The 27,146-nt window shown below is 51.4% G+C and overlaps 2 protein-coding genes and 1 pseudogene across 4 annotated transcripts in view; all 3 read right to left on the bottom strand.

Moving 5' to 3' along the window:
- GDF1 (growth differentiation factor 1) overlaps positions 1 to 933 on the bottom strand; it is a 1,964-nt gene extending 1,031 nt beyond the window's left edge. The window contains exon 1 of the mRNA XM_066268880.1: positions 399 to 933. Coding sequence (XP_066124977.1) covers positions 399 to 933 — 535 coding nt within the window. The remainder of the gene's footprint in view (positions 1 to 398) is intronic.
- Positions 898 to 27,146, bottom strand: CERS1 (ceramide synthase 1). Of its 3 annotated transcripts, XM_066268892.1 has the most exons (8): positions 26,821 to 27,146; positions 24,178 to 24,337; positions 20,222 to 20,402; positions 18,120 to 18,281; positions 17,636 to 17,783; positions 17,289 to 17,398; positions 14,886 to 14,960; positions 957 to 1,035 (listed from the first exon to the last, which is right to left on the bottom strand). In XM_066268892.1, the coding sequence occupies exons 1-8, from the start codon at positions 27,067 to 27,069 to the stop codon at positions 993 to 995; spliced, it is 1,128 nt and encodes a 375-aa protein (XP_066124989.1). In that variant the 5' UTR covers positions 27,070 to 27,146; the 3' UTR covers positions 957 to 992. The 3 variants fall into 3 exon arrangements, with proteins under 3 accessions (XP_066124998.1, XP_066124989.1, XP_066125008.1); XM_066268901.1 differs by lacking the exon at positions 14,886 to 14,960 and having other exon boundaries at positions 898 to 1,035; positions 26,821 to 27,145; XM_066268911.1 differs by lacking the exons at positions 957 to 1,035; positions 14,886 to 14,960 and adding an exon at positions 15,093 to 16,150 and having other exon boundaries at positions 26,821 to 27,145.
- LOC136331030 (reticulocalbin-1 pseudogene) lies at positions 7,208 to 9,315 on the bottom strand (annotated as a pseudogene).

Raw genomic sequence — 27,146 nt, 5'->3', positions numbered from 1 at the left:
CCAGGAAGACTTGCCCAATGCAGGGAGGCCTGCCTGTATCGAGAACACAGGCAGGGGGCAGAGAGGAGCGAACGCCTGGGAAAGCAATGCTGGGGCGGGGTGTCATCTGCTGGAAGGCTTCAGATGGTGTGAAGCAGCGGGAGTGAGGGAGAGTGGGGGCAGGGCTTCAGCTGTAAGCAAGTGGCCTTGCTGGGTGCAAGGTAGCCTGGCCTTGTAGCTACTCACGCCGGTCCCCGTAGGTGTCCATGGGGAGAAGAGATGGAGTACAGGGCCAAGGTTGGTCGTGGGCTGGACTGGGTGGATAGGGACCCTAGGGGCCGCTGGAAGCTCGTGGGGCATGTGCGCCCAAGGGGGTCCTGACCTCTCAAACCCACTCCCCCAGGGCAAGCCCCACTCACCGCGGTCTGGGACGTGGCGCACGATGTTTCCAGCGACCCCCAGCTCCTCCATGTGGCACGGTCGTGGGGTGGCCCCCGGGGACGTCCGTTGCGGGCGGACCCTGTCCTCCTGGCGGTCCCGGCGGCGGAACAGGCGCCACATGACTGGGGGTACAGGCCTGAGCTTGGGGGAACCCTGGGGCGCGTCGCGCAGCCCGAGAGCCTGGAGGAGAGCAGCGGTGGGGCCCGGGGTCGCGAGGGCATGGGCCGGGGACGGCGAGGGCAGCAGCAGGGCCAGGAGGAGGAGAAGAACGCGGTGGTCGGGATGGCGAAGCAGTTGTGGCATCTTCCTCATAGGCGGCGGCCGGACAAGTGATCGAGGGTCTGGACTGGGCGGAGTCGAGGTCCCGGAGGGCGTGGCCGCGGTCCTGAAGCTTGGCAGAGACCGATCCTGGGGCGGAGTTTCGGGGGTGCGGGGCAGGGGTCCCAGTAATGGCCGGAGCCCAGGAAGGGCGGAGTTGGACAGGGCCAGGATCGGGGGTAGCGGCATAGCCATTGCGGGGGGCAAGGTTGAGTAGGGCTAGGTCCTAGGGGACGGAGCGGGAGTCGAAGAGTTCAGAAGTGCTTGTCCTTCACCAAACCGTTCCTCAGCGGCTTCCTGGGGGCCAGAACCAGGTCGATGGACCATACACCCTCTCATAAACCTTGTCCCACCCGCCTTAGAGTCCACACCCCTTAACCCAGCCTAGCTGCTTGTCCGGCTTCTCTTCACATTTAAACATTTAAACCCCCTCCCCAGAATTGCGCAGTGGAAGTGTGCTGGGCCCATAAACCCCCTCCCCCTTTCCTTCCCACCCTGGGCCTGGAGTAGCCACTGGAGAACAAATGCCACTTGCCCACATCTGCCCAACATAACCCCACCATTTCAGCTTGGATCAACCCTGCACTTTATCCTCTCCCCTTCCCAAAAATGCAGAACTGGCCAGAGGCCCCTGCCAACTTCCAGGACAGGCTTGCCTCTCCAGTGGCCTTGGCTGGCTGTTAGCCCCACTAGGACAGGCTAACCTGCCCTGTCATTCTCCATCACTGTCTCCATTGCTACAGCCCTTACCTTCATTCCATGATTTTAAAACAAGTTACATGAACAGGTGGCTCTGTAAATAAAGTGTTGACCCTGCACAACAGGGTTGTGGGTTCGATCCCCAGTCAGGGCAACTAGAAGTAATCCATGAGTGCACAATTAACTGGGACAAGTTCATGCTTCTCTGTCTCTCTTCCCCTCCTTTCTCTCCCCTTTCTCTCAAATCAATAAAAAAAAAAATTTTTTTTTAAGTTACATAAGCCTGACCAGTAGTGGCACAATGGATAGAAGTGTCGACCTGGGAAACTGAGGTCCCAGGTTTGGAAACCCAAGGTCGCTGGCTTAAGTGCAGGCTTGCCAGCTTGAGCACCGGATCATCAACATGATCCCATGGTCACTGGCTTGAACCCAAAGATTGCTGGCACTGGCTTGTCTTGAGCCCCAGGGACAAGGCATGAATGAATGAATGAAAGGCAATCAATGAACAACTAAAGTGATGCAACTATGAGCTGATGCTTCTCATCTCTTTCGCTTCCCCCCCCCCCTCTCAAAAAAAGTTACAACCTGACCAGGCGGTGGCGCAGTGGATTGAGCATCAAACTGGGACACTGAGGACCCAGGTTCAAAACTCTGAGGTCGCTGGCTTGAGCGCAGGCTCATCTGGCTTGAGCACTCACCAGCTTGAGTGTGGGGTCGCTGGCTTGAGCATGGGATCATAGACATGACCCCATGGTTACTGGCTTGACCCCAAAGGTCACTGGCTTGAAGCCCAAGGTCACTGGTTTGAGCAAGGGGTCACTCGCTCTGCTGCAGCCCCCCTGGTCAAGACATATATGAGAAAGCAATCAGTGAACAACTAAGGAAACTAAGGACCCGCAACAAAGAATTGATGTTTCTCATCTCTCTCCGTTCCTATCTGTTCCTATCTGTCCCTCTCTCTGTCTCTGTCACACACAAAAAAAGTTACATATATATAACTCACTGAGAGGAGGGGAGGCAGAGAGACAGACTACCACATGTGCCCCCACAGGGATCCACCTGGCAAGCCCACTAGGGGGCAATGCTCTGCCCATCTGGGGCATTGCTCCATTGCTCAGGAACTGAGCTCTTCTTAGAGTCTGAGGCGGAGGCTATAGAGCCATCCTCAGCACCTGGGGCTAACGTGCTCTAACTGAGCCATCACAGCAGAAGAAGAGACAGAGAGAGAGAAGCGAGATGGGGAGAGGTGGAGAAGCAGATGCGTACTTCTCCTGTGTGCCCTGACCGGGAATCGAACCCGGAACTTCCACACACTGGGTCACTGCTCTACCGCTGAGCAAACCAGTCAGGGCCAAAAAAAAGTTACATCGTATTTTAAAACTCTAATCAATATGCCAAGAATCCAGCTTAAGATCCCAGAGAAAGTCCCTAACTTCCAAACAATAGGCATGGTTTGCATATTTCAAAATTCTATAAAGATGTCTTCAAATTTCCAAAAACGTGACACTTTTGAGATCTCTTCTGTACACACTGTTCCTCTCCATAAATTCCACCTTCCCTGCAAGTCTCTCAGAGCAGAGGGACCTGTGCTCTGGAGGTCTTTCCAGGCCAACCTGCCCTGACCTGACAGGGGTTTCTGTCCCTGCTCATCACCTGTGTCAAAGCTCAGTTCATCTTGTTTAACTGGCCAGCTAGTGCCCAGATGACATCTCACTAGAGCCTAATGTCATAGCCATTAGCCACTTCTGTTCCTGCTTACAGGAACTCTTTATGCCTGTGCACATGGCCAACTGGTCTCTGTAGAAGTGGGTTCTACAGTTTAGTTTGCACACAAATGTATTAAGTTTTTTGGCCTAGTATTACGTTCTCATGATGTAGACACCATAAAGTTTAGAAAACCCACAACCCTAGCTACTCCTGGGATGTAGTCTTATGGACAATAGCAGACACCCTTTCCCACAAGAACGTAGTCTTTCCTAAAGAAGATGGTCTCAGTCACTTTAACTCCTTTTCTTGGGCTGGAGCCATTGGCATTCCCTTCCTGGGAACACTAATTCTATGTTCCCTGCTTTTACTATGCATCACTGCTCTTTCTCTTGCTGAACCAGCAGGAGCCCCTTATCTATGAGATTATAGTTAAGCCACGGACCTCCATGTGTCTGTTGTCTTCTGGCTTTGCCTGTCGGTCCTTCAGCAGAGGGAGGTTCCTGGCTCTGGACTCTTTTCATACACAATTCAATTGTGTATGCACCCCAACCGGGATCCACCCGGCAAGTCCCCTACCGGGTGATGCTCTGCCCATCTGGGACCGTTGCTCTGTTACTCGGCAGCTGAGCTATTTTAGCACCTGAGGCAAGGCCAGGTAGCCATCCTTAGCACCTGGGGCCAACTGAGCCACGAGAGAGAGAGAGAAGAGAGAGGAGGATGGGTGGAGAAGCAGATGGTCACTTCTCCTGTGTGCCCTGACCAGAAATTGAACCCGGGATGTCCATATGCTGGACCAATGCTCTACCACTGAGCCAAATGGCCAGGGCCTATTGCTTTTTTTGTTGTTGTTATTGTTGTTTACAGACACAGAGAGAGGCAGAGAGAGGGATAGATAGGGACAGACAGACAGGAACGGAGAGAGATGAGAAGCATCAATCATCAGTTTTTCGTTTTGACACCTTAGTTGTCTCATATGTGCCTTGACCGCAGGCCTTCAGCAGACTGAGTAACCCCTTGCTTGAGCCAGCAACCTTGGGTCCAAGCTGGTGAGCTTTTGCTCAAGCCAGATGAGCCTGTGCTCAAGCTGGCGACCCCCGGAGTCTCAAACCTGGGCCTCTGCATCCCAGTCTGACGCTCTATCCACTGCGCCACCGCCTGGTCAGGCCCTATTGCTTTCTTATATGTGCTTTGATCGGGAAGCTACAGATGAGCCAGTAACCCCTTGCTTAAGCCAGAGACCCTGCGTTTAAACCTGATGAGCCTGTGCTCAAGTTGGACACCTCGGGGCTTCAAACTTGGGTCCTCAGCACCCCAGGTCAATGCTCTGTCCATTTTGCCACCACCTGGTCAGGCTCAATAAAACTTTTATTAAAAAAAAAAAAAAAGGCCTGACCAGGCGGTGGCGCAGTGAATAGAGCATCGGACTGGGATGCAGAGGACCCAGGTTCGAGACCCTGAGGTCGCCAGCTTGAGCGCAGGCTCATCTGGTTTGAGCAAAAGCTCACCAGCTTGGACCCAAGGTCGCTGGCTGGAGCAAGGGGTTACTCCATCTGCTGAAGGCCCGCGGTCAAGGCACATATAAGAAAGCAGTCAGTGAACAACTAAGGTCTCGCAACAAAAAACTGATGATTGATGCTTCTCATCTCTGTCTGTCCCTGTCTATCCCTTTCTCTGACTCTCTCTCTGTCCCTGTAAAAAAAAAACAACCTGACCTGTGGTGGTGCAGTGGATAAAGCATGGACCTGGAATGCTGAGGTTGATGATTTAAAACCCTGGGCTTGCCCGGTCAAGACACATTTGAGAAGCAACTAGGAGTTGATGCTTCTCGCTCCTCCAGCCCTCCTCTTTCTCTCTCTCTCCTCTTTCTATAATTCTCTATAATTCATTAAATAAAATCTTTTTTAAAAAGGCTCAGCTGTGCCCTGGCCGGATGGCTTGGTTGGTTGGAGCATCATCCTGAATCACAGAGGTTGCTGGTTCGATCCCCAGTCAGGGCTCATACAGGAACAGCTTGATATTCCTGACTCTCTTCTGCCCTCTCCTTTCCTCTCTCTAAAATCAATAAAAAAAAAAAAAAAAAAAAAGGCTCAGCTGTGAAGCAATCAGTGAAAAACTAAAGTGCCGCAAATACAAGTTGATGCTTCTCAAGTCTCTCCCTTCCCCTCTCTCTTGCTCGATCATAAATAAAAATAAAAAGCTGAAAGAAGGCCCTGGCCGGTTGGCTCAGTGGTAGAGCGTTGGCCTGGCGTGCAGAAGTCCCAGGTTCAATTCCCGGCCAGGGCACATAGAAGAAGCGCCCATTTGCTTCTCCACCCCCCTCCTCCTTCCTCTCTGTCTCTCTCTTCCCCTCCCCAGCCAAGGCTCCACTGGAGCAAAGATGGCCCGGGCGCTGGGGATGGCTCCTGGGCCTCTGCCCCAGGCGCTAGAGTGGCTCTGGTCGCAACAGAGCAACGCCCTGGAGGGGCAGAGCGTAGCCCCCTGGTGGGCGTGCCCGGTGGATCCCGGTCAGGCGCATGCGGAAGTCTGTCTGACTGTCTCTCTCTGTTTCCAGCTTCAGAAAAATACAGAAAAAAAAAAAAAAAGCTGAAAGAAAAAAAGCCTGGCCTGTGGTGGCTCAGTGAATAAAGTGTCAACCTGGAATGCTGAGGTCACCGGTTCAAAACCCTGGGCTTGCCTGGTCAAGGCACATATGACAAGCAGCCAATGAACAACTAAAGTGAAGCAACTATGAGTTGATACTGCTTGGTCCCCTACCCCTGCAAAATCAATACATAAAATCAAAAGAAAAGAAAAGAAAAAAGAAGGAAGAAGAAGAAGAAAGAAGAAGAAGGAGGAGGAGGAGGAAGAGAAGAAAGAGGAAGAAGAAAGGGAGGTGACGCAGGGTCTAGCACCAGGAAGGCCTCTGTGGATCCCAACAGGGGTAGTCTCAGGGAGTAGTGGGTGGAGGACCCTGGAGTGAAGTGGGTTCGAGAATGGAGGGGTCCTGCTGTAAGAGAGAGAGGAAAGTGGGCCAGGCCAGCACAGAAGGGTGGAGAAAGAGGTTATCTCTCCATGATCAGTTTGTCCTAAGCAGACAAGAGGGTGGATGTCCCTGGCCCTGAGCAGTGGCCTTGGAGGGAGATGGACCATCCACTAAAGCAGTGAGCCAATGCAAGGATGGATGTCTCATCCAGCCAGCCACTTGTTTTCTTGGGGACATGGAGGCCAGGTCGTTGTCCAAGGTGATGATGGTGACAGCAGTTGACGGTTGAGAAGGAACAACTGAGGAAGAGGAGGCATGCTAGCACTGTGCAGGAAGCCCCAAGGCCCCTCCAGCCTATGTTGGGGCTTCAGCATGGGCCAGACATGCGGGTCACAACTCTTTAGACATAGCAGGGGCAGTGTTGGAAAACTGGCTGTACAAAGCAGCAAGGTGTCATTCAGAATGGGACAAGGCCCCTTGGTGGATGGTGGCCCAGGCAGACCCTGACAGATCGATGCATTTCACACCAAGTGCCAGGTCATGACCAGGGCATTGGGGGCATCCCTGGTGGCTGAATTGGTCCGGGGAGATGGTCCACCAGGAAAGAGAACAGAGGGAGGAAACAGGAGTGAAGACAGGGCTGGGAGAGGAAGAGATTAGTGCTATTTGTCATATGGTTTGTTTCTCCTGAATTACTTTAAAGTGGTTCTCAGTTGTCATTTTCTTAACTGTTTCAAGTCTAACTGAATTTTTGACTTTATGGAGCAACTGAGGTTACCCCTGTGGTTTGCTGTGGTCGATTCTGAGAAATATTCCTGTGTCTAAAAAAGAACATCTGGGCCTGACCAGGCGGTGGCGCAGTGGATAGAGCGTCGGACTGGGATGCGGTAGGACCCAGGTTCGAGACTCTGGGGTTGCCAGCTTGAGCGCGGGCTCATCTGGCTTGAGCAAAAAGCTCACTAGCATGAACCCAAGGTTGCTGGCTCGAGCGGGGGTTACTCAGTCTGCTGAAGGCCCGCAGTCAAGGCACATATGAGAAAGCAATGAACAACTATGGTGTCGTAACGAAAAACTGATGATTTTTTTTTTTTTTTTCCCAAATCCTCAGGGGGATCCTTTATTTCATTCACTTCCGAGTTACAAAGTAGCATTTCAACCTGTCCAAGTTATTTCCTCCAGTTCAGCCAATGGCTTGGAACATCACCTTGTCCTAATTCCATGGTGTAAGTGGTCCCCAGGCAGGTCCAAGGGTGGTGGAATCACCAGGACTGGAGGCGAAGGTCCCAGCACCCCACCAGGAAGCCTTCCTTGGCATCCCCCTCCCTCCTTCCTCTAGATGAGCAGCGAGGAAACGCATTGTATTTCTACTCACTTTCTCAAAGATCACACCTACCTTATTTATACGTCGCGAACATTTTCTCAAGTATGATAACGTGCTTACCATTTTCCTATTGTTCTTCAATTGCCTGACATTCATCTTTTCCCTACCTCTAAAATTCCGTTCTTTTTCACATTATCTTTCTGGATTGTTTCTCATTGCAAAAACAAAAACAAAAAAACACAAAGATCTGGGTTTGTTGGGCACATTACCAGGTCCATACAGAAAAATGCACAGAGGTTTTGTATGCCATTACAGTAACGGAGTACAGTCAAGAAGGAGGAAGCTGAAGTATTAGACCTGTTCTGAAATAAGCCTAGGTAATATGATACCATGTAGCTTCATCAGAGTTTTCACTCACCAACTATTCAAGAGTGATAGGTACAAAAACCTGTAGTTAAAACACATAGCAGTCACTCCATATACTGTCCCTCCCAACCCACCCAACTTCTGAATAACAGGGCTTTTTCTAATTTTATTCCCCTTTAAATTTAATAGAAAAAGCTAAAAAGTCACATTTTAGCAATGTATTCCCCCAGAGCGTTGTGATTCACCAAGATTTTAATGTGCTTGCTGAGATATCTTACTGAGGGAATAGCAATGATTCTTTTCCAGTAAATATTGAGTGAAAACCAATTTTAACTCCAGTCTGAGGTTATTAACTTGCTGGTTTCAGGGACACAACTGCTATAAATTAGATAACTGTAGCAAACAGCCAAGACAATAAAAGAAAAAGCCTATGACAGTTCCGCCATATTATGGTGAGTGTGTATCAAAGTTCATCATGATTTTTTGTGAGGTCTTCTCCATAATTGGTAGCTTGGCTTCCAACAAACATGTTCCAGTTCTCCAATATCTCCTCTTTAGTTAGCTTTTCATCCGTTTTTGTCCGACTCGTACACCAAGTGTCTGGCCTCAGCCTGCGCGTGGTCATAGTCTTGAGGGAGGATCCAGTGGCGAATCTCATCTTTGTCCAACTTCCCATCCTTGTTCAGATCCCGGAATTCATTGAACTGCTCCCGTTCTGACAAAACCCAGTCTGGCTCAGGGCCATTCTCCTCGTGGGAAAACATATCCGCGATATACTCATCCTGATCCACAAACCCGTCCCCGTTCTTATCAATGTCCTCCAGGGTTTCCAAAACCACAATTTCTTTCATATGCTCAAACTCCTCTGGGTGCAGAAAGGCGGTGAATTCCTCCCGAGTGGCTGTCTGGTCACCATTGAGGTCTGCCGCTTTGAACCTCCTCTCGTCGCGCGGCAGCATCTTCTTAAAGGTGTGGTGGTCTGAGGAATCGTGGAACTCCGCGGGGTTTACTAGGTAGTAACCATAAGTGGCCTGCTTGTACTCTTCCCAGGAAATTTTATCGTCTTTGTCCCGATCATAATCCTTCCAGACTTTAGCGACGTTATCATAGATGTATCTTTTCTGCACGCGTTTGATCCAGGTTTTCAGCTCCTCAGTGGTGACAAAGCCGTCCCCATCACTGTCAATTCGATCGACAATCTTCCCCAGCCGCTCCTTGCTCTCCTCCGAGGTGAGCTGGTCGAAGGTCTTGGAGTCCTCCTTGCCCAGGAAGGCCTCGTGGTCGTACTGGAAGCTCTGGTTGTCCTCGGGCGGCTGCTCGCCCAGCTCCGAGTCGGGCCGCACCACGCGCTCCTTGCGCACGGTGGGCTTGGCCCGCAGCGCCCGGGGAGCCAGCGCCAGCGCCAGCAGCAGCCCCAGGGCGAGTCCCAGGAGGCGGCTGCGGCCACCGCGCGCCATCGTCGGGACGAGAGAGCGGCCCGCAGGGAGGCACCGAGCAAGCGACTAGAGCGGCGACTCGGGGATGGGGGGAAAAACTGATGATTGATGCTTCTTATCTCTCTCTGTTCCTGTCTGTCCCTATCTAACCCTCTCTCTGACTCTCTCTCTCTGTCCCTGTAAAATAATTAATTAATTAAAAAAAAAAAAAAAAAAAAAAAGAACATCTAGGTCCTAGCTGGGTAGCTCAGTTGATTAGAGCATTGATCTAATATACCAAGATTGCAAGTGCAATCCCTGGTCAGGGCACACACAGGAATCAACCTGCCCTGGCTGGATAGCTTGGTTGGTTAGAGCATTATCCTGGAGCACAGACATTGCTGGTCTGACCCACAGGCAGGGCTCATACAGGAACAGATCAATGTTCCTCTCTCTCTCTCTCTCTCTCTCTCTCTCTCTCCCTTCCTCTCATTAAAATCAATTTTCTTTTTTTTTTACAGAGACAGAGAGTGAGTCAGAGAGAGGGATAGACGGGGACAGACAGACAGGAATGGAGAGAAATGAGAAGCATCAATCATTAGTTTTTCTTTTTTTTTTTTTTTTTTTTTTTTTTTACAGAGACAGAGAGTCAGAGTGAGGGATAGACAGGGACAGACAGACAGGAACAGAGAGATGAGAAGCATCAATCATTAGTTTTTCGTCGCGCATTGCGACACCTTAGTTGTTCATTGATTGCTTTCTCATATGTGCCTTGACCACGGGCCTTCAGCAGACCGAATAACCCCTTGCTCGAGCCAGCGACCTTGGATCCAAGCTGGCGAGCTTTTTGCTCAAGCCAGATGATCCTGCGCTCAATCTGGCAACCTCAGGGTCTCGAACCTGGGTCTTCCACATCCCAGTCTGATGCTCTATCCACTGCGCCACCGCCTGGTCAGGCAATCATTAGTTTTTCATTGTGCGTTGCAACACCTTAGTTGTTCATTGATGCTTTCTCATATGTGCCTTGACCGCGGGCCTTCAGCAGACCGAGTAAACCCTTGCTGGAGCCAGCGATGTTGGGTTCAAGCTGGTGAGCTTTTCCTCAAACCAGATGAACCCGCGCTCAAGTTGGCGACCTCAGGGTTTCGAACCCGGGTCCTCTGCATCCCTTTCCGACGCTCTATCCACTGCGCCACCGCCTGGTCAGACTAAATTTTTTTTTAAAGAACCAATGATGCGGCCCTGGCCGGTTGGCTCAGTGGTAGAGCATCAGCCTGGCGTGCAGAAGTCCCGGGTTCGATTCCTAGCCAGGGCACACAGGAGAAGCGCCCATCTGCTTCTCCACCCCTTCCCCTCTCCTTCCTCTCTGTCTTTCTCTTCCCCTCCCGCAGCCGAGGCTCCACTGGAGCAAAGATGGCCCGGGTGCTGGGGATGGCTCCTTGGCCTCTGCCCCAGGCGCTAGAGTGGCTCTGTTCGCAGCAGAGCGACGCCCGGAAGGGCAGAGCGTCGCCCCCTGGTGGGCATGCCGGGTGGATCCCAGTCGGGCACATGTGGGAGTCTGTCTGACTGTCTCTCCCTGTTTCTAGTTTCAGAAAAATAAAAAAAAAAAACACAAAAAAACCAATGATGCATAAATAAATTGAACAAATCAATGTTTCTCATGCGTGTCTACCCCTCTCTAAAGATAAATGGGTAAAAAAAGAAAAAAAAGAACATCTGTTTACCGTGCTTCTGAGTAGCTTGGTGAGGAGCACAAAACAAAAATTGTACCTCTCATAGTCCCATCATCCCAAGGTTCAGGACTGCATCATGTGAAACATTCCAGATCAAGAATTACACCTAATTCTAGCTGGTTAGCTCATTCAGAGCATTGTCCCAAAACACCAAGGTTGTGAGTTTGATCCCAGGTCAGGACATATATGGGAAGTGCCCTATGAATGCAAAACTAAATGGGACAATGGATGGATTCTTCCCTCTTTCTCTCTCTTTCACTTCCTCTGTCTCTCTAAAATCAATCAATGAAATATAATATTTATATATAATATTTTTTGTTTGATTTTTGGAGAGAGGGAAAAGAGAGAGGGAGAGTGAGAAAGAGTGGGGAGAAGCAGGAAACATTACTCGTAGTAGTTGCTTCCTGTATGTGCTTTGACCAGGCAAGCCCAGGGATTTGAACCAGCAACCTAAACATTCCAGGTCTACACTTTGTCCACTGTGCCACCACAGATCAGGCAAAAATAATATACTTAAAAAAAAAGAATTATACCACCTGACCAGGCGGTGGCTCAGTGGATAGAGCATTGGACTGGATGTGGAAGGACCCAGGTTCGAGACCCCGAGGTCGCCAGCTTGAGCGTGGGCTCATCTGGTTTGAGCAAAAAGCTCACCAGCTTGGACCCAGGGTCGCTGGCTCCAGCAAGGAGTTACTCGGTCTGCTGAAGGCCTGCAGTCAAGGCACATGTGAGAAAGCAATCAATGAACAACTAAGAAGTCGCAACACGCAACGAAAAACGAATGATTGATGCTTCTCATCTCTCCGTTCCTGTCTGTCTATCCCTCTATGTAAAAACAAAAACAAAAAAACAAAAAATAAAAAAGAATTACACCTACTCAGTGGTAGAGCGTTGCCCTGGCGTACAGGAGTACTGGGTTCGATTCCTGGCCAGGGCACACAGGAGAGGCACCCATCTGCTTCTCCACCCCTCCCCCTCTCCTTCCTCTCTGTTTCTCCCTCCCACAGTCAAGGCTCCACTGGAGCAAAGTTGGCCCAGGCACTGAGGATGGCTCTATGGCCTCTGCCTCAGGCTCTAGAATGGCTCTGGTTGCAACAGAGCAACGCCCCAGATAGGCAGAGCATCGCCCCCTGTTGGGCATGCCGGGTGGATCCCGGTTGGGCGCATGTGGGAGTCTGACTGCCTCCCCGTTTCCAACTTCAGAAAAAAAAAAATTACACCTAGGCCCTGGCCGGTTAGCTCAGCGGTAGAGCATCAGCTGGGTGTGTGAAAGTCCTGGGTTCAATTCTCGACCAGGGCACACAGGCGAAGTGCCCATCTGCTTCTCCACCCTTCCCCCTCACCTTCCTCTCTGTCTCTCTTCCCCTCCTGAAGCTAAGGCTCCCTTGGAGCAAAGTTGGCCTGGGTACTGAGGATGGCTCCATGGCCTCTGCCTCAGATGCTAGAGTGGCTCCGGTTGCAATGGTGCAACAGCCTACATGGGAAGAGCATCGCCCCCTAGTGGGCATGCCAGGTGGATCCTGGTCAGGCGCATGCGGGAGTCTCTCTCTCTCTGCCTCCCCACTTTTTACTTCAGAAACACACACACACACACACACACACACACACACACACACAGAATTACACCTAAATTTCTCTTCCTGTCTTTTTCACTTGCAACTTCTAAGTGTTTTGAAATTGAAGTCTTTTAACTTTTAATTGTATAGAGATAGATTTAAAAAAAAATAAGAGAAAAAGGTCAGTCTCCCCTGTCAGGTTGTGGTACAGTGGTTAGAGCATCGACCTGGGACATTGAGGCCCCAGGTTCGAAACCCCAAGGTTGTGAGCTTGAGCGTGGGCTCATCAGGTTTGAGCGCAGGTTTGTCAACTTGAACATGGGGTCACTGGCTTGAGTGTGGGATCATCAACATGATCCTATAGTTGCTGGCTTGAAGCCCAAGGTCCCTGGCTTAAGCCCCAAATCTCTGGCTTGAGGAAGGGGTCACTGGCTCAGCTGAAGCCCCCGAGTCACATGTGAGAAGCAATCAATGAACAAACTAAAATGACACAACTACAAGTTGACGCTTCTCGTCTCTCTCCTTTCCTGTCTGTGTCTGTCTGGCTAAAAAAAAAGCCAATCCCATAACTGTCATGATTATTCACATATGTTTATTTGAATTCTAATATTTGAGATTCTATCCTCTTTTTTTTTTTTTTTTTTTTTTTTTTACAGAGACAGAGAGAGTGTCAGAGAGAGGGATAGATAGGGACAGACAGACAGGAACGGAGAGAGATGAGAAGCATCAATCATCAGTTTTTCGTTGCGACACTGTAGTTGTTCACTGACTGCTTTCTCATATGTGCCTTGACCGTGGGCCTTCAGCAGACTGAGTAACCCCCGCTCGAGCCAGCGACCTTGGGTCCATGCTAGTGAGCTTTTTGCTTAAGCCAGATAAGCCCGCGCTCAAGCTGGCAACCCCGGGGTCTCGAACCTGGGTCCTACCGCATCCCAGTCCAACGCTCTATCCACTGCGCCACCGCCTGGTCAGGCAAGATTCTATCCTCTTATTTACTTTGTGTCTATCTTTTGTTAACCCTGATAGTGTAAAAATTTAAAGTACCTAATACAGCCTAAAGGTAATCTTCAACCTCTTGCAAAATGCAAAGCCCCCCAATCCTGTTTTGTTATTTAATATTTTAGTTCTAATTATTTTATATCTCTCAAATTAGGGATTTTATTTTATTTTTATTTTTTTCTTTTTCTGAAGTTAGAAACGGGGAGGCAATCAGACAGACTCCCGCATGCGACCGACCGGGATCCACCCGGCATGCCCAACAGGGGGCGATGCTCTGCCCATCTTGGGGCACCGCTCTGCCGCAATCAGAGCCATTCTAGTGCCTGAGACAGAGGCCACAGAGCGATCCTCAGCACCAGAGAGAGACAGAGAGGAAGGAGAGGGGGAGGGGTGGAGAAGCCGATGGGCGCTTCTCCTGTGTGCCCTGGCTAGGAATCGAACCCAGGACTCCTGCACGCCAGGCCGATGCTCTACCACTGAGCCAACCGGCCAGGGCTAAATTAGGATTTTAAATGTTTACTCAGATATGTCTCAGTTTCTCTGCTGATCTGCTTAAGAGAGCTTTCCTTTTTTTAAAAAAATATAACTGTGTTACTGTCTCTTGAGTAATTGTTTTTAAAAATTGTGTACAAAATTCCTGCTTGCTTGTTACTTCATTTTAGTACATGAAGTGATACTTTAATCCATAGTCATCCAGTGTCTCTTGTTGCTGTTAGTCTGTCATTGTTTCATAGGTCATCTCTTTTCTGTGGCTTTTGCATTTGCACTACAATGTCTTTAGGGCATTAATGTTTTTTTTAGTCGTCCTGCTATGATTGATGTCTTGCCACTTTGGGGAAAATTCTCAGCATTATGTCTTCTCATATTGTCTCTCCCTACCTGTCTCCTATTAGAATTCAGCTAGACCAGGTCATTCTTAGAATTCTAGCTGCCATAGTTTTCATCTGTGTTGCTGCATTCTAGGTAATTTCTTCACAACTTTTAATTTATTGATTCTCTCTTCAGCTGTATCTAATCGTGTGAGTCTTTTTTTTTTCCTGTATAATATTTTTTAATTAATTTTTATGGGGTGACATTGATTAGTTGTGTGAGTCTTAACAGCTTCAGAAGGGTGAATGCCAGTCCCTGAAAAGACAGGTCCACATCCTAATCTCTGGAACCTGTAAATAGACTTTATTTGGAAAAGAGTCTTTGCAGATGTAATTAAAAGAAGGAATTTAAGACAGAAAAGCCAGAAAGAGAAGATCATGTGAAGAAAGAGACAGAGATTGGAGTGATTTAGCCACAAGCAAAAGAACATCTGGAGCCCAGAAACTGGAAGAAGCAGGAAGAATCCTCCCCTAGAGAACTTCAGAGTGTGCCCGGAGGACACCTTGATTTCAGACTTACGGCCTCCAGAGCTGTGAGAGAATAAATTTCTGTTGTTTTAAGGTACCCAGTCTGTGGTGCTTGGTTACAGCAGTCCTAGGAAAGTAATTAACATCCAATGCCATTTTTGATGGTCACTCATGCCTTTTATTTTTTTAAATAAACTTTTTATTTTAGAATAATTTTTGATTTGCAGAAACATTGCAAAGATACAAAAGAGAGCTCCAGTGTAGCTCTTCCCAGCTTCCCAAATGTTAATATCTTACATCTACACGGTATATTTGTCACCACTAAGCAACCAATGCTGGGATACTGCTACAAACCAAACTGCAGACTTTATTTGGATTTTCCCAGTTTGTCCATAGTTGTCCTTTTTCTGGTCCAGGATCACACATTACATTCAGTCCTCTGATCTGGGACAGGTCCACCATCTCCTTGTTTTCCATGACCCGATAGTTTTGAGGCATCCTGACCACCCCATCTTTATACCCAACTGTGCTAACTCGAGCCATCCTTGGGGAACTGAGCTCTGTTGGTGGTGCCCATGGAGTGGATCATGACAGTGTGTCCCCTGGTACACTCCAGAGTGTGGAGTTCACACTCTGCCATCCTAGTGAAAATGCTGGTGAGGTACCAGGCCCTCACCCCACATTCTGGCTGGACATTGTCTGGGAGACAGAGAAGGAGCAGCACCAGATGAGGCTAGGTGTGGGGGGTATGGCTTTGGGCTTTGTATTTTTTTTTTTTTATTCATTTTAGAGAGGAGAGGGAGAGACAGACAGAGAGAGAGAGACAGAGAGAGAGAAGGGGGGGAGGAGCTGGAAGCATCAACTCCCATATGTGCCTTGACCAGGCAAGCCCAGGGTTTTGAACCAGCGACCTCAGCATTTCCAGGTCGACGCTTTATCCACTGCGCCACCACAGGTCAGGCGGGCTTTGTATTTATAAGGACTCTCACCAGTTTACTGTTCTATAGTGGGAAAAGCTTTCAGATTTTTAGATTTGGCCAAGCAGGTACCTCTCCTCCCCTGCCCCTGGAGTTCTCTTAGCCATCACTGTTTGTGGACACTTCTGAGGGCCAGTCAGACTCCTTGCTGGGACTTCTCTGTCCTCATGATCTGGACTCATGATCCCGGGACATCAATGATCAAACACTCCCCACCTCCAAGCAGACGCCTATCTCCACCCCTCCTAACGCTGGCACGAAGCCCTTCCCAACTCCCATTTTGGTAAATGGCAGCTTGAGCCAGAAGTCTTGGATCATCTTTGATTCTTTTCAGTTTTACCTACATCCAAAGCAAATCTGGTCAGTTCTTTAACAGAGCTGGGATCTGACCAGTGGGGTGACCTCACTCGCTGCCCAGCTCACTTATGTCTGTGATCTCTGTTCATCTGTCTGATCCCTCCCTACCCTAGGTGTTGGCTTTTTGGCCCAGGCACACCTACCTGTAATCCCATGCTGATAGGTACAAAGTGCCTGTCTTTATTTGAGCCAGTCTTGAAAGCCGTCCCTTGATCCCACCCTCCACTCTGGCTATGCCCCAGTTCTCTGCTTCCTTTCTGTCTTTCAAGGAGATTTTAAAATCTCTGCTCCTCTCATCCTCTTCACTACCCATCTTGACCCACCTCATTAAGCTGTGGGCCCACTTTTCCCCCACAACCACCATTCTTAGGTTGGTCACTGATGACCCTCCAGAGGCTAAATCAGAGATCCACTTGGTCAACAGCCTGACCTCACACCTGCTCAACCACCACTCACATTGCCTCTGAGGCACTGCACACTGAAATCTGCTTGTCACCCAAATCTGCCTCTGTTCACTCCTGGGGCCCTGCAGGCCAAGGGCTTCATACACTATGTGGCTTACATCCCGGGGCTGGCAAGTCCTGGGGGCCTGCCTCCAGGACGCTAGACAAGGCCTCTTTCTCTCTGCTTCCCACCTGGGATGGACTGGGTCTGAGCCCCTTGCTCCCAGCCCCATTTACTGCTTGCATGGTCAGGGGACCAGGAACAAAGTATGAGCTCTCTAGACAGCCCGTGACAACCCCCTCTCCTCACCCCCCACTACCTAGCCAAGGGCTGCAACCTTATCATCCACAGGGACCTCACTTGCCTGCTCCAGCCACGCCAACCATGCTAGCCACTTGGCCTTCACTGCTACACTGACGACACCCTGATTCTTGCCCCTCAACACTCTGCCCCATCCTGACCTGGTGATCACCTCCCCAATATCTGTCCTTATAACATCTAACTCCATCATTACATCATCCGGGCCTTTACTGCAGTCTGTTTTGGACGTAGGCTCTGTGCGCAGTGTCAGCTACGGCCTCATCTGCTGCTGTGTCTCCAGGGCCCGCCCACAGTGTGTGCTCAGACTGACATGTGGCTAAAGGAACGAAATGGGGCGGCAGCCCCTCCACACTCACTCAGCTTTGCTGGGCTTGGGGCTTGGGGCCTCTGCTGCATCGTATTCTCGCACGTCTTTTAGCTCCCGCACCTGTCCCGTCAGCACCTTAGCAGCAAAAGCCACGATGTACTGTGGGAAGGGAAGGCACAGGTGAGAACAGAGCCTTCCCCAACCATGCTGCTCTCCTTATGGCCATGCACTCCTGCCACGGGCCCTTTGCATGTGCTGTTTCTGTTGCCTAACATGCTCCTCTCTTGGTATGCTTGAGAAGAGCCTTCATTTGGACAGCTGCCCAGGAAAGGGGACCAGGACGGGACTGCCAGCCGAGAAAGCAGGTGGGTAAGGAGCTATGCGAGGCAGACTCACCAGGAACCAGTAAAGGTTCATGAGAGTGAGAAGCAGCAGGAGTGCGTTGAAGAAGAAGTAGAAGGGAATATCAGGCACAGAGCGCAGGCTGCAGTGGCATGTGGCATACAGGACCTTGAGTGGGAACCAGTAGAGGCGGAACCAGAACCTGTGGTGGGGAGGAACAGCTCGGGGAGGCTGTGGGCAAGAGAGGGAGGGCGGCCCCACCCAACCCCTCTCCAGTCTCCTCTGGCCTCACTATCTGTCCTGGCTCATCCACGTCCATCCTTGTCGGGTGGCTCCAGCCTTATCTGCCCCTGCTCACTTCTCTCCATTCCCGCTGTTCTTTCCTGCCCAATCCCGCTCCTTCCCAGCTCCATTCTTCTCCTCCCCTTCCCTGATAGGCCCCTCCCACCTCACCAGGCGCAAGCCCTGTCTACTTCCTTGACTGGCTCTTCTCTTTCCATAAGCTGCGCCCTTTCCCACCCCTGCCCGGCCTGCTCACCAGCTAAGACTGAAGCTGAGGCAGCCCAGGTCCGCAGTCAGGGCTTGCAAAGGATGGTGGGACCCTCCACGGGACTTGAAATAAACATTGAGCTTGGTGAACTCCAGCTGCACATCGCTGATGTCATGTAGGAAGAGCACCAGTATGCCCACATTGTGGTACCTGAGGAGGGAAGGGGGGCAGGGGAGGGAAGAGGGCAGGTCACACTGGGTCCAAAACCCTGCACCGAGGGCTCCAAATACAGGACCCTGGGCCATACCTTTCCTGCCTTTCAGAGCCACCCTCCCTGGCCCACTTGCCCTGCTCATCCCCCCACAGAGCCAGGTCAGCACCCAGACTGTACTCACCCTGTGGCAGGCCCATCTGGGCCCTCACTGTCCCCAGGTGGCCCAGGAGCCTTCCTGAAAGTTCCTTCTCTAATCTTTCCTCATCTCTGTAGCCTCTAACCCTCCATGACCCCTGACTCTCGTAGGCCAGGGCCATTCTGTGTCTAGATCCCTCATAAACTTGCCAACATCCCAGGTCTACAGGGTGAACGTGAACTGTGCTGTGGGCGGCCAATGCCCAGGAAGCGCTGCTTCCCACTGGGATCTACAGAAGCTCGAAAGCCGTCATTGCCCTGTCCCTCCCCGTGTTCCCTTACTGCTGCTTGAGCCCAGGGTCCTGATTCAGACTGGCTGGGCCCATGGGTTTCTTTCACCATGGCACTGTCCCCACTTGGCCTTTCTGTGTAAGCCCTTCACATGTGCTGTTCCCAACACCTAACGTGCACCTGCCCAGTGTTCACAGAGCCTTCCTTCACCTCCTTTAGTCTTTGCTCACCTGTCACTCCATAAACCTCACCACCCCTGCAGTCCTTATCTTCCAACTTGACTTTTCTCCATAGTTAATATCAAATAAGTTGTTCTTTTCTTTTCCCTTTTTTGGGAGGGAGGGTGTCATATGATTTTTTTACTGTCTAGGGCAGGGCTACTTAATAGAATTTCCTAGAACAACAGAAATGTTCTAAACCTGCATTGTCTAATATGGGAGCTACCAACTAGGTGTGGTCGCTGAACAGCTGAAATGTGGGTGGTGTGGCTGAGAAACAGAATGTGTGATTTTATTTAAGCTTAAAGTTGAAATAGCCACTTGTGGCCAGTGGCTACTGCACTGGAGGCTGCAGCTAGAGCAGCTAGTCTAGTAGGAACAGAACATGAGTGTATACTTCGTTTCAGATTTTCTACCAGCCGTGTTTAAAAAAATAGAAACTAAAACAATATAGTCTCTCTCTCTCTCTTTTTTTAACGAGTGAAACAGACACACAGACAGGGACAGACAGACAGCAAGGGAAAAAGATGAAAAGCATCAACTCATAGTTGTAGCACTTTAGTTGTTCATTGATTGCTTTCTCATATGTGCCTTGACTGGGGGACTCCAGCCGAGCCAGTGACCCCTTGCTCAAGCCAGTGACCTTGGGCTCAAGCCAGCAACCATTGGGCTCAAGCCAGCGACCATGGGGTCACATCTGTCATCCCATGCTCAAGTTAGTGACCCCACACTCAAGTTAGTGACCTTGGGGTTTTGAACTTGGGTCCTCAGCATCCCAGTCCAACACTCTATCTACTGTGTCACCTCCTGGTCAGGCAAAAACAATGTACTCTAACTCAGTATATCCAAAATATTGTCATTTCAACATGTAATGGATGTAACAAAGGTATGGGCAAGATATTTTCACTCCTTTGCCTTTGAAATTGAGGTGGATTTTGAAGCTGTCAGCAGGTTGTACTTTGGACAGTCTCAGTGGCCATGTGTGGGCTCTAAAGCACCAATGTTCGTCTGTTGTGTTCATGGCTGTGCTCCCAGCAGCACCTGCCATGTGGCAGGTGTTCAGGAAACACTTGCTATGTGACCTGGCTGAGCGTTCCATCAGGTGGGGTAGGAGGGCAATGGGTGGGAATGGATGAGGTGAGGGTTCCCTGTACCTTTTATACCCCATCTCTCTGTAATCTCTCTGGAACTCACCCACAGACACCCCAAGGCCCCCTCTCAAGAAATTAGTGTCCACCCTGTGCCAGCCTCCCGCCTTTGCTCATGCATGTCCTACGCCTTCCTGGACTCACCGGAAGGCGTAGGAGGAGACGATGAGGACTAGGGTGACCACGTGGTGGATGAGCATGACCACTGAATCTTTGCGCCAGGCGTCCATGTACAGCGTGGCGTAGATGGAATGGCCGTAGAAGCTTCCCTGCAGCAGGTAGGCAGCTGCAATGTCCCATGGAACCACCATGCCTGGTGTCCAGTCTGGGGAGAGCCAGACCGGGTCATCAGGGACCTGCAGGGCCTCCAGGACCCCTGAGTGACCCCGCATGCTCTCAAGCCAGGCATGAATCCTCCCCACGCCGGGAACAACACATGTCTCTGCAGGTGTACTGGCCACTGGTTCCCACCCCCCGATTCTCTACCTGTTATTTTTTATGTATAGGCATTATTTTCTAGAACACTTTTAGTTTTATAGAAAAAGGTGCTCCTATCTCTGAAATCAATCCCTTTCAGGATTTTCAACTCTGCCTGGTTGCCTTTCCTGTTTTCTCTTAATTACCAGTCACTCTCTACCAGCTTGAATGCCCGTTCCAAGAACCCCCACTCCCAGCAACTTCCCAACTGGATGGAGGCTGCTAACCTCGTGATGCTGGCAGAGCAGTTGAAGCCGAGGCCACAGGCCCCGCCGACGCTGAAGAATACAAGCTTTCCCCAGGCGGCCCTTCCCTTCCTCCTAGCCTAGCCTAGCCTCCTCCACTCCTGGCATTTATGTCCACCTTCTGGGCAACACTGATCCCTGCTCTCCTACCACCTCTCTTCTCCATTATCAGGGCCAAGGGCTCTGACCATTGACCTGGAGCTCTTGCTCTGGCCACTCCTTCACTGCCCCACCCTGCCTCAGTGAACTGGAGCCAGACCCTCATGACCCCCTGGAGCCCTGCAGTTCCCTAGACTCCAGCGATACTCCCTTATCTGTGCTCTGGGTCTTCCTGCAACCAAGATGCACACTCAGACCCCCATACATGGGCCCCTCCACAGCCCACTTCTTGGCTCATTTCCCCAGGCTCCCCACTCCCACCCTGGTCCAGGCACCCAGCACTGCCCAGGTCGTCCTGGCCCCCGAGTGTGTTCCTGATGGTCCACTCTCCCCACAGCGGGCTCAAGAGCTGTGAATACATAGACCCCACAACCCAGTAATTCCACTCTTACGTGTGTACTCAAAGGAACTGAAAACAAGGACTAAGACAGGTACTAGTCCATGCAGCACTAGTCGCAGTAAGCAAAAAAAGGAAACAACCTATCAATAGAGGAAGGTAATCCACACAGTGGAATATTACTCAGCCACAAAGAGAAATACGCACCGACACTGCTACAATGTGGATGGGCCTAAAAAACAATGCTGAGTGAGAGAATCCAGACACAAAAGTTCACATAAACTTGAACCTTCTTAACTATTTTTAAGTTCCACAACATTAGGAATATTCACAATGCTGTATAACCATCTCCACCACCCCTCTCCAGAACGCTTTTCACGTTACAGAACTGAAACTCTGTCCGTGGTAAACACTCACTCCCCATTCCCCCTCCTCCAGATCCTGTCTCTATGAATCTGACTCCTCTCTGGACCTCCTGTAAGTGGACTCACAGTATTTGCCTTTTTTTTTTTTTTTTTTTTTGTATTTGCCTTTTTGTGTCTGGCTAAAATGGTTTATTTTCTGTTATGAACATTTTACCTAATAAAGAAATGCAAATCTCCCCCTGGATCAGATCTAATCTTCCCCACTTTAACATGTCCAGGGGCTTCTCAAATCTAGACAGCAAAATTGCACTTCCAGCTGGGCCCTCCCCCGAGCTCTGTCCTTAGCCAGGTGGGAATGCTGTAGTTGGAGGAGGCTCCCCCTCACCTCCCCCACGCCCTAGCCAGATGCCTCTGTATCTCTTTAGAAGGAAGGCATGCAGAGTATCTGATGCACAGAGCCCACTATGGAAATGGGACACCAAATTTTCCACCTATTGCACTGGCGAGACTTACAGTGAGTGAGCATCCCCCCTCCATCCTTGGGCTCCAGGTCTGAGGCAGGGGGAAGAGAGGAGCATGTAATTCACCATCCAGACATCATCTGCTCTTCTCCGCATGTTGGATGGCTGGGCTCTGTCCATGGACCTCCAGCCTTCTCTCCATACACGTCCCACCTGCTGCTCTGGATGCTCCATGTCACTCCTCCCCCACCTACAATATCAGGCCCCTGTGCTTCCTAATCCCAGTTCCTGGTCTCCCCCAAGCCCACCCCTCCTGGCCCCGCTGTCTCACTGAGAGGCCCCAGGCCCTGGTGTGGTCCCCACCTTCCTCTCACACTCACCTCTGGTTTGGTGGCAAATCCTATCAGCTCTGCCTTCAAAACATGTCTTCAAAACAAACAACCAATTCTCTCCTCTGCTCAGCCCTGTCCTGGTTGGAGTCCCCCTTGTGTCCAGTTCCTGCCCTTGGCCTATTCCTCTCTTCACATTTTTTCACATCTTCCTTCCTTCCTTCCTTCCTTCCTTCCTTCCTTCCTTCCTTCCTTCCTTCCTTCCTTCCTTCCTTCCTTCCTTCCTTCCTTCCTTCCTTCCTTCCTTCCTTCCTTCCTTCCTTCCTTCCTTCCTTCCTTCCTTCCTTCCTTCCTTCCTTCCTTCCTTCTTTGCCTATTCCTCTCTTCACATTTTTTCACATCTTTCTTTCTTTCTTTCTTTCTTTCTTTCTTTCTTTCTTTCTTTCTTTCTTTCTTCTTTCTTTCTTTCTTTCTTTCTTTCTTTCTTTCTTTCTTTCTTTCTTTCTTTCTTTCTTTCTCCCTGCTCACATCCTCCTGATAAATATCCTCGCTGCCCACTCACCTTCCGCACTCCCTGACCTGGCCACGCAGCTTCTCTCTGCTCCTGAGCCACCAGGAATGTGTTTCCTATCTGCTTCAGGCTCCTCCAGGTCCTCACTCAAGGGTCACCTTTGGTGGGGCCACCTCCATTGCTGTAGAAAGTGCCCCCACCCCCTCATAGACACCCTTACTCCTTCCTCTCTACCCCCTCAGGTTTTCAGCATTTATCACTGTTAACAGATTTTGTATTTCACTGTCAGGAGCTTTCTCTGATCTGCTCACAGCCTGGTACACAGTTGATACTCAATAAATGAGCATGCAAAGAAACAGCTAACTCGCAACTATGGTATCGTAACATGATTTATAAGCCAGAGGCAACTCCATGCCTGAAATTTTAAGAGAGTTCAATTATGATTCATTTGCATAAAGGAAAACTGAATGGCAGCTAAAACCTTTCCTCTAGAAATTTACCATATGGGAAAATGGCCACTTGGCCAGCATAGTCCCATGAAGGACAGATGGGTGCCAGTAAACCCAGTGCTAGTTACCAGGACCCTGCAATGCAGAGGTTCCACAGCTGGCCCTCCAACAGTGCCACCAGAACTCCACTCAGGCCATTTATGTCACGTTCTAGAAGAACATCCATGATACACCGCTTGTGTGGTCAGCACAGGAACAGAGGACCCTGACCCTTCATCACAGGCCAAGTTTCTATACTGACCTGCCTGTTGGTGATAGACGATCTAACCCAGTCCATCGATGCAGCCACTTCTCACCATCTTTATCTCTGCCAAGTTGGTCCCAACCACATCCCTCACGTCCCCCCTGGGCCCTGCTACCATCCTCACCCAAGATTCTGCTGTCTCCACACGGCAACCAGAGGAAGCTTTCTATAAGCCACAAATCATCACATTTAGAGTGATGCTCAAACTTCTGCCACCTCCTCTCGTTCTCACACACCAAGCTTGTGCATGCCCCAGGGCTCACACAGGGGGCCACCTCCTCTAGGACACCTCCCTGAGCCCTAATAGGGCCAGGTGCCCCCTTTTCTGTCCCCAGGACCTTTTGATCACCCTTTTCTGGGGCAGACATTCAGCATGGGATGGCTGATCAGTGTTGGCTCCCCCATATACCCTTCTCCTCAGTGTTTAGAGCAGAACAACCCCTCACCCCATCAGAGCCCCTACCATAGAAGACAGAGGGTGGGTCGTGAAAGAAGGGGTAGTCAGTGCCAAAGAGCAGGTAGACGCTGTAGCTCCAGGCGCTCAGATAAAAGAGGAACTTCCAGGCGCTCTCAGGCATCTTGGCGGCATCTCTAGGCTGGAGGCGGCACCACTTGGCCAGGGGCTGTAGGTGAGAAGGTGGGTGGCGATCAGAGCCGGAGGCAGCTCCTCCACAAAGGGAAGACCAAGGCCCAGGGATTCCCTGAGCTGGGCAGTGTTGGGGAGGGGTGGCCTGGTAACCCATAGCAACCCAGAGTAACCAGAGCCCATGGGCACTGGCCAAAGGGCTAAACTTAGTGCCCAGCTGTCTGGCCCAGCTATGTAGAGGGGAATGTGTGGGGGGTGCTAAGGGAAATGTAAGGGGAGACTATGAGGGCCAGGAGAGGGACATGTGGGCAGAAAGCAAGGGAGGTCAGTGGGATCTGCACAGGGGAGTCAAAGCACTAGGGGTTCACAGGGAGCTGGAGGTATGATATGAGAAGGGGATTAAAAAAATACATGCAGTGGACTGTGGGGGTGGACCTGTGATGAGAACATGGAGGGGCCTGACCAGGCGGTGGCGCAGTGGATAGAGCGTCGGACTGGGATGTGGAAGACCCAGGTTCGAGACCCCAAGGTCACTGGCTTGAGTGCGGGCTCATCTGGTTTGAGCAAGGCTCACCAGCTTGACCACAAGGTCGCTGGCTTGAGCAAGGGGTCACTCGGTCTGCTGTAGCCCCCCAGTCAAGGCACATATGAAAAAACAATCACTGAACAATTAAGGAACCACAACGAAGAATTGATGCTTCTCATCTCTCTCTCTCTGTCCCTATCTGTTCCTCTCTCTGTAAAAAAAAAAAAAAAAAAAAAAAAAAAGGTGGAGAACATGAAGGGAATATGGAGGCATCTGGAGGAAATTGGAGGGTTGGAACCCCAAGTTATCCCCATAGGGGAGAAACCTGAAGGAAAGGGTGCCTCAAAAGAGGAATTTGAAAAAAAAAAGAGGAATTTGGGGAAACAAGAGAGGAACAGGGGGCTGAGGAAGATAGAGTCGGTATTTGGGGAAGGACATGAAGATGTTATCTTTTGTCTAAAAGAGATAATGGGGCTGGGAAAAGATGGCACAGTGAAATGAGGTGACTTGAGGGGACATCAGGGAAGACAGCAGGGAAGTGAGGGCATGCAATGGTGAGACGCAAAGGATTTCAACTCTTGAGTCCCTGGTGAGGCGGACCCTCAAGCTTCCCAAGCGCTGGGCTCCAGAGCTCCCAGGCCAAGCCTCACCCCCGTCCCGGAGGCTGAGGGGCGGGAACACTTCCAGTTGCCATGGAAACAGCAAGAGCCAGCTCCAGGAACCCCTGACAACCAGGCTGCTGCCAAGAAGATGCACTACGGAGGGCGGCACACCTCGGCCTATTCTTTGGAAGGGAGAGCCTCGAATTGGGGCGAGAGGCTGGGGAGGGAGGGCCTGGGGCAGGAGCCCGACCTCCAGGGATTACAAAAGGGGGGATGTGACCTTACTGTCCGGCTCCCTCAGGAACAGCTCTCTCAGTAAAGTTGGGAGGGAGCCCACTCTGTCCTGGTGGTCACAAAAGCCCCCTCCTCAGAACTGGACTCTTGAACCTCCTACTTCCCAGGGGGAAACTGGGAAAGGGGGGCAATAAAGCCCAACTGGAACCAGGGCTAACTACGGAGGAGACCTTGTCATATCTGCCTCCCCTCCCTCAGCCGGGTGACAGCCAAGGTCTCTGCCCCACGTGGGTGATGTGGGGATGGGGGTGGGGACAATGGCAGCCAGACAACATCCTATCCCGACTTAACAAGAGCCAGCCTCTTCCCGGCCAGCAGAGAAAGGCCCCTTTGTTGGCGCTGGACACTCTGTCCCTGCACCCCTGCCACCTCCAGCCAGACTGGGGCTCAATGACTCCAAATGGCTCATGGGAGAGTCTCAGCCGAGCTAGGGGCCCAAACACCTTCCCAGCAGCTCCCACAGCAGACCCCTCCCCAAGGAAAGGAGGGAGGCCAGGCATCAATGCCACCACCATGGTCACTCTCCAGCCAGGGCGGTGGCCTCCCCAGGTTCGCTGGAAACTGGGCATTTCCGTCGGAGCCCCTTGGAAGCAGCACAGTCCAGCTTCCAAGACCCAGGCTCTGCCATGTCTTCAAGGCTGCGATCACCAACGTTGCGGGTGAACCCAGGCCTTTGCCTCCTTGGAGGCAGGCGCTGACTCTAAACAGACAGGAGGCAGCGACCTGGCAGCTACGGCCTCTCCCCTGTAGCAGTGGATAAGGGGGCCCTGCCATCCGCGCAGACCCCGAACCCCGCTCCAGCCTGGGCTCGGAGGGGGCTCCCCAACATGGTCCGGAAGCTCCAGGAGCAGATAGCCCCGTGCGCCAAGTCCTCCCTGGCTGCACAACGGGCACCCTGTCCCGCACTGACCTGAATGGGTCGTGCGGTTCCCCCATATCACGAACATTGCACCCGTGTCAGGGTCCCCATGTGGCAAGTTTCCCCTCTCCCGGCCACACCCCCGCATCCATCCCACCCCTCACTGACAGAAAGGGACGCGTGGCGGCCCGGGGTCCCCCACCCCAGGCTCCCACGTCCGGGTCCCGAGCCGCACTAACCCGAAAGAGACGCGCGGTGGCCACCGAGCGCAGCGCAGTCCAGCCGAGTGCGCCGAGCACCAGAAGCAGCAGCTCGGGAGGCGTCAGGTGCGCGTGCTCGGTCAGGCCGCGGCGCGCAAGACCCCAGCCGCAGTCCACGCAGCCCCGCACCGCCGCCACCGCGCTGCCCCAGCCGCGCTGCACAAGCTGCACGTAGCTCGGCATGGGTTCAGGCCCCGTTGGGCTCGCTATGGTCATCGCCGCCTCCATGCTGCCCGCTCGCTCGCCAGTCGTCCCGCCGCCTGTGCCTGCCCACGCTGGCCGCCGGAGCCGCGCGCCTGCGTCAC

The sequence above is a fragment of the Saccopteryx bilineata genome, chromosome 1 (genome assembly GCF_036850765.1).
Source record: "Saccopteryx bilineata isolate mSacBil1 chromosome 1, mSacBil1_pri_phased_curated, whole genome shotgun sequence".
NCBI classification, from domain to species: Eukaryota; Metazoa; Chordata; class Mammalia; order Chiroptera; family Emballonuridae; genus Saccopteryx; species Saccopteryx bilineata.
Note: the sequence above shows the minus strand (reverse complement) of the source record. Positions and strands in the feature narration are given on the sequence as shown.